The 6,782-nt window shown below is 42.2% G+C and overlaps 2 gene segments (V, D, J or C); both read right to left on the bottom strand.

Moving 5' to 3' along the window:
- Positions 1 to 902: 902 nt before the first annotated feature.
- LOC127216993 (Ig heavy chain V region 441-like) lies at positions 903 to 4,882 on the bottom strand. The segment is given in 3 exon segments: positions 903 to 1,255; positions 1,357 to 1,443; positions 4,857 to 4,882. Coding segments are annotated over 3 exon segments (466 nt in total).
- A 590-nt stretch (positions 4,883 to 5,472) lies between these two features.
- LOC127216948 (immunoglobulin heavy variable 3-73-like) lies at positions 5,473 to 6,012 on the bottom strand. The segment is given in 2 exon segments: positions 5,473 to 5,816; positions 5,914 to 6,012. Coding segments are annotated over 2 exon segments (390 nt in total).
- Between the last annotated feature and the right edge of the window lie 770 nt (positions 6,013 to 6,782).

The following is a 6,782-nucleotide window of genomic DNA, read 5'->3' as shown; positions in this document are numbered from 1 at the left end:
ATTCCTTAGGGTACAGCTATCTATACAAAGCAGCCCAATTATTGTTAACTGACAAGCTTTTATGCTAAGGGTTGGTTGATGATCAAAGATGATGATAAATGCATTGTACCAATTTCTGTTCTTCTAAATGTATGTATGTATGTATATAAGTGTATATGTGTATATGTATATATGTATATATATATATGTATATATATAAATATGTATGTGTGTGTGTGTTTGCGTGTGTGGTGTGTGTGTGTTAATTTTCTAAAACGAATTTGCGTGGGCTCCAGGATTCAGAACAGCTGAGCTTTAGGATATCATGGGAGAACAGTGTTGCTCTCAATGCTTAGCAACAAGAGCCAAGCAAAGCAGAATTCGGTTCAGGCCTTAGATTCCTGCACATGGCATAGACTCAGGAGGAACAGTGTTTTGGGAAGCTTTGGTTTAGAAAACACATGACTGGGCAAATCTGAATCTGCTATGCGTAGTCTTGAAGGAGAGGAGGAAGAGGAGAGAGGAGGTTCCAGGTCAGCTAGATTTTATGGTCTAACAATCTTAGCTCTGACTATCACTTGGTTTTCCTTAAAAACACATCCCAGGAGCATTATATACAAGAAATCCACAAAGACTGAGGAGTGTGCAGAACTTCCCTATCATGAGATTCCAGTGACCAAGGAAGGGTTCTTTATGTCCCCATCTCTGTCAGTTTGTTCAGGGGGCACTGTGCCTCATATTTTAAAAATAGTATAATGTTCTGAGGATGACAGAACACTTCAGAGCATACAAGTAGAGATAATTCCAGTATACTTGTTACAGAAAAAAATGCAATCTAAACACTCGAGGGAATAATGTCTGCATAATCTCCCAAACTGAATACAAGACCTGTGTGTGCTGTGCACCCCCTGGTGGTCGCAAACTCAGTGACTTTTATGTCTAGGATCACACTTAGATCCCCTCACTGTGGGCCAAGTACAGTGATAAGTGGCTGTGTCTTCAGTCTTCACTCTGTTCATTTGCAGGTACAGAGTGCTCTTGGCATTTTCTCTGGAGATGGTGAATCGATCCTTCAGGGACGGTGCATACTTGATGTCACTGCTATCTCCATTAATTTCTGCAATCCACTCTAGCCCCTTGTCTGGAGTCTGGCGTACCCAGTCCATCCAATCGTTACTAAAATCAAAACCAGAGGCTACACAGGAGAGTCTCAGGGACTGCCCAGGCTGTACCAGGCCACCCCCAGACTCCACAAGTTGCACCTCACACTGGACACCTGCAAACACAGAGAACACTGTCAGAACTGCCAAGCAAGTCAGTATTTACACCGCTCATGTCCACAAACATACTCATCATCTTTTCTTCTTCATAAATTACCTTTGAAAAGAACAACAATGAAAACCCAAATCAGTCCCAAATCCACGGTGTGAGTTGTGTTCATTGCTGATCACTGAATGTGATGACCTAAGAATTCACAGCTGTCCTCCTTTCACTGAGTTCCGGGTCTCTGCTGGGCTGGTTTTAACAAAAACAGGGGTGCCCTATTTGCATGTCTTCCTGCTATATCGCAAGTTCTCTACCTGGAGCTTAGAGAAAACATGTCCTATTATGTTAGTGAATGTGCTGATCAAGTGAGACATTAAAGAAAGTTGTCGGAATTTTTTTCCATCATAATACATTATTTTTCTACTGGTACATACTAAGTTTCATCTATTTCATTTTATACCTGCAAACAAAAGATACCATTTCATGATAATTTTAACCCTCTTCTCCATATCCTCCATTATAGATGGCAGAAATCATTGCTTTGATACAGAGAATGAAACTATTCTCTGCAGTTTTTACAGGGTGGGCTGTATCCCTGATGGACATGAAACTCCCCAAAGTACAGCTGCAACCTAAGTTTGGAAACTCCTTTTCTATAGTGGGACGATGAGGCATACCTGCATTGAAATGTTCTTCTAAGGGTCTGAAGAGGCCTGTTCATACCTGTCTGTGTCCAGGGAAGTGAAATTATTCTGTTAATGTCTAATTCAATCCCTCTTTCACATGTTTCCCTATTTGTGAAATATAAGTGGGGGTTGACTGATACTTGAAGCTCAGTGTACAGACTGAGATTTGACTCCTCCATGTCCTCCATGTGTGCCACACAGGACACCTAGAAGGATGTCCTCCTCCTCACCCACCTTCCCTAGGACCTTCTTTTGTACTCGGCTGCTTCCATGCCCTATACCAAGCTTTTACCAGCCCTGATCTTACTTGAAGTGCCTAAGTTTGGTTGTCATTTCCTAGAGGTCATGGTTGTTGTCATATCGGGTGGGGTTCTGTCTGACTTCTCACTCAACACAATTCGTCGTGGATGGCCAGGTTGCTTTGTGTGCAGCCTTCAGTGTTTCACGCCTCCTCCTGCTCCCTACCTCTGCTCTCTCCCCTCCCCACCCTCTTCTTCTTCTCCCACCGTTCCTTCTCTCTCACCAGTAAGTGGGGGACTTTCTTTTTTGTTTTTGTTGTTTGGTTTTTCAAAGCAGGGTTTCTCTAGAGCTTTAGGGCTTGTCCTGGAATGCTCTCTGTAGACCAGGATGGACTGAATGCACAGAGATTCACATGCCTATGTTGTAATTAAAGGTATGTACCAACCCTGCCCAGCTGGAATCACCTTTGTTCAAAATTTATTTCACAAATCTTAGCAGAACAAGCTTATATAATGTTGATTAAATGTTGCTTATATATTTATCTATTTTCTTCAGTATACCCAAGAGATAGTGTGTTCAAGGTTCACAGGGGACAATTTAATCCTTCCATAATTCACAGTAGAACTATTTCAGTTTTTCTATCTTTAACTACAACCAATATTTCTATAACAGTAAGTGCAGAGCCAATGTTAACAAGAATCACAAACATAAAGCTGAATATTGTTAACAATGGGAAAGGAGTTGGGACAGCCACTGAAGGTGACTTGAGCTGGCATGGACAATGGTCACTCAGAGTCTTCCACAATTTGAGGGTCTAAACAACACCAGCAGAGGAAACATCACATGGGACAGTGGTTAGGAAAATCATCTTTACCTCAGGGTGTAAATGTCCAACATGCATTGTGTTAAAACTGTAATTACATATATCCTAATAGAGATGTTCTCTCATTGGAAAACTGAAACTGTAGACAATCATGCATGGGGCAGATGTGATCACTCCTGGAAACCACAGTTTTTCTCTAATAACTTCCATTAAATAAGTTGGGAGCTGATGGTGGGAGGGATTCCTGTCTGTGGATGCCAGCCATCATTCCATATCAAGGCTGCTGGTGTGGTCATAGCTTGCTCCTTCTCTCTGATCTCTGAGTGTTTCCTCTATTATCATGCTTCATGATATTTTTACTTAGATCTATTAAGAACACTATTTACACATTTCTCAGTCTCAGGGTACAAACTTGGATCTACTTCTCACAGTCAAAAGATTCTAAATAGGTAGCATAATTCAACAACCTGTTTCCCACCTTCTCATTGACCCCAATCCTGACCGTGAACTCTCTCTCTTTCTCTGTTTCTCTGTCTGTCTTTCTCTCTCTCCCTGTATGTGTGTGTGTGTGTATTATTATTATTATTATTATTAGTAGTAGTAGTAGTAGTAGCAGTGTGTGTGTGTGTGTGTGTGTGTGTGTGTGTGTGTGTGTGTCTGGCCTTGGACCAATTACTAGGACAATGGGGATAAAAAGTTTCAAATGTAGACCCACATAATATTTTACACTAAACTCCTTATTTTGCATTCTCTCCCTACTATGTTTCAGCTATCAAATTTAAACTAAACTGCAGCCTGATCCACTAACTATCCAGTTGCTGATGTTCCCTTAAAATATGCAAAAATGGGTCAACTTCAAAGAGACTTTGTACAGGTGGGTCTGGCTTACAGCATGTTCCAGCTGATGACCATATGTCCCTAGACCTAGAGTTTCCAAGAGTTTGACAGGTAATAAAACAGGGTGTTGTTCCTGAACTGGGTCAGCATTCCAACTTCTTTTAACCCCACCCAACAATGATGCTTCTGTGTCAGCAGGAAGTAACCATAGAGAAGATTGCACATTGCTCTTAATCACTTATTCATTATCAACTAAACCTGTGATGTTAGGTTTCAATCCTGGGAAACATGGCTGAGGTGCCTATTGAAAGTACCAAGGCAGATTCCTTGCCTTCCCTGGTCCTGCCTGTTACAGAGTCCTCCTGTCTGGCATCCAGAGGCTGGGATACCCTCCCCCAGCAGCTCATCCTTATAGAATCCAAATATTTTAGTTACTTGGGCCTCTTGGATGCTTCACCTCGGTCTCCCCACTTCCCTCCTCTTCTCCCCCCCCCCCACTCCACACATGAATCCATTCTGGATTCTCCCCTATGTTCCTTCCTGTAGGGAGTATGGTTTTTCCTCCCACAGCTGGTCTTGTCCCGCCACCGCGCCAGCCCCAATCAATACACCCAGACTCTGTATTTGATATGATGCTGTTGGCCAGGTACTAGTTTCTCATCGGCTAGCTCTGTCTTATTTATTAACCCATTTCTATGTATTTCCACGTGCTCTTACCAGAGAACAGGGGACGGTGGTTCTGTTCTCTCCCTTCTCTCCATGCTGACTCCTCCTTACTACTTCCTCTCTCCTCCTTGTCTCCTAGTCCCTCCTATCTTGTTTCCTATTGGCCAAAAGTGCTTTATTTATTACCAGCATAGCAAACATATTTACAGATTGGCATAGGGATTCTCCCCAATGTTCCTTCCTCCGGCTATGCTCTCCCACAAATACAATAACCATTCTACCCAACAATATCCGTGACCATTCATGTTCCTGTAATTTTTATCATTCACCAGCAACCTTCCACAAGTCCCACCACTTACAGCTGCATTTCAATTAAGTGTGTCATGTCGGTTTTGAACAAAGGACAGACGTCAGATGAACGAATTCTAATAGGGGACTCTGTGATGAAAGTTATAGGTTATGTAACTGCCTCAGGGGAAATACAAAGGGGTCACATCTGTGTGTGATGTGCACAGTTCTCAGGGAAAGCAGAAGACCCCAGGCTGTTAGTTTTGGGCGGGTCACTGAGTGTGCCCTCACCTCCCCCGTGTCTCCCCTAATCCCAAGCACTGCTCCAACTCGTCACCACCGAGGCTCTTCCCGAATCTAATGAGGGAAAACTGTGACCAACACTGCCGATCTTCCTCAGCATTTGATCATTTTTCCTACCAGAGTCATTTCTGCTATCAGAGATCAACTATTATACATCTAATTCACCTTAGACTGCGTGGTGTGTTTATTTTAAATGTGTCAAAGAGAACTCTGTAATCACAAATTTCACAGACCATAAATACAGAGAGAACTCTGAGAAATGGGGTGGCTGCTGTGACTGCATAAACCAGCTCTGGGTTATCTCTGCACCCATTCCTGCCATCCCTCCCTCCGTGTGATGTGCGCCCCCTGCTGGGTCTTAGCGCTCCTGCAGGGAGGTTTTTGTCAGGGTTCATGCTGAAGTCCTCTCACTGTGTGTCTACTACAGTAATACATGGCGGTGTCTTCGGCTCTTAAGTTGTTCATTTGCAGGTACATGGTGCTTTTGGAGTCGTCTCTTGAGATGGTGAATCTGCCTTTCACAGACTCCGCATAGATTGTTTCATAATTATCAGGTTTGTGTTTAATTATACCAACCCACTCCAGCCCCTTCCCTGGAGCCTGGCGGACCCAGTGCATCCAATAGTCACTGAATTTGAATCCAGAGGCTACACAGGAGAGTTTCAGGGACTTTCCAGGCTGCACCAAGCCTCCCCCGGACTCCACAAGCTGCACCTCACAATGGACATCTGTGAAAAGAAAATCACGTCCGTAAACTCTCACAAACATTCATTTCCCCCTCCCTCATGTCCACTCACACAGTATCTCTCCTTTTGAATAAATTACCTTTGAAAAGAGCAACAAGGAAAACCAAGGTCAGTTTCATCTCCATGCTGAGTGTTGTGTGCTCAGTGATGGCCACAGAATGGGAGGCTCTGTGAGTCCAGAGCTGGGGCCTCTGTCAGAGCTGCAGGGTCAGGGATGCTTTTCATGCACAGATGTGAAAATTATTTGCATAACTTCCTGTTATATATTGATCTGAGGGATGTGAGCCTTAGAGGAGACAGTTTATGGTACACATGTGTGAGAGGAAATAAGAATCAAATAGCATTGATTGCATCAATGGATAACTTACTGTCCTGGGGCCACATTTCCTTTGTTAGCGTGTTTTGTTTGAATGAAGCCCTGTGTTCATTCCCAGCCCTGCATGGTCAGCAAGCAGTTGGATCAGGGGAATCATAGTTTTGAGGTGTGATTTGTGTCTATGAATCTGTGTTAAAACTAAATTAAAAAGTATGAAAAATATTTACTTGGTATGAATTTATGGCTTAATATTTAAATTTAAATTTCTGTCTTACATTATTCTCTCGATATTCATAAACTTATTTCATGATTTTGCATTAGCTATTCAATGCTTTCAAGGGAAGTTCAGAGAAGAAAACCAAAATATAATAATTTATGAAATTCTGCATAAGGTTCAGTGACTATGAATGTTTACATTAAATTGAATTAACAAAATCTGGCCGAGGGAACAGCTCAGTGACACAGTGTATCCTGCTTAAAACTTTAAAAAAGACTGATTATAAAATAATAAAGAACTGCTATATAATATAAATACTGAATGAGATTATTATTTAGCCAATGATAAAAAAGTTTTTTTGAAGACCTCTGTTTATAATTTAGCTTCACCAGACCTGACTTACCACACAAACCTG

This window comes from Phodopus roborovskii, unplaced genomic scaffold, assembly GCF_943737965.1.
Source record: "Phodopus roborovskii unplaced genomic scaffold, PHOROB, whole genome shotgun sequence".
Taxonomy (NCBI): Eukaryota; Metazoa; Chordata; class Mammalia; order Rodentia; family Cricetidae; genus Phodopus; species Phodopus roborovskii.
This window is presented reverse-complemented; position numbering and strand designations above follow the sequence as displayed.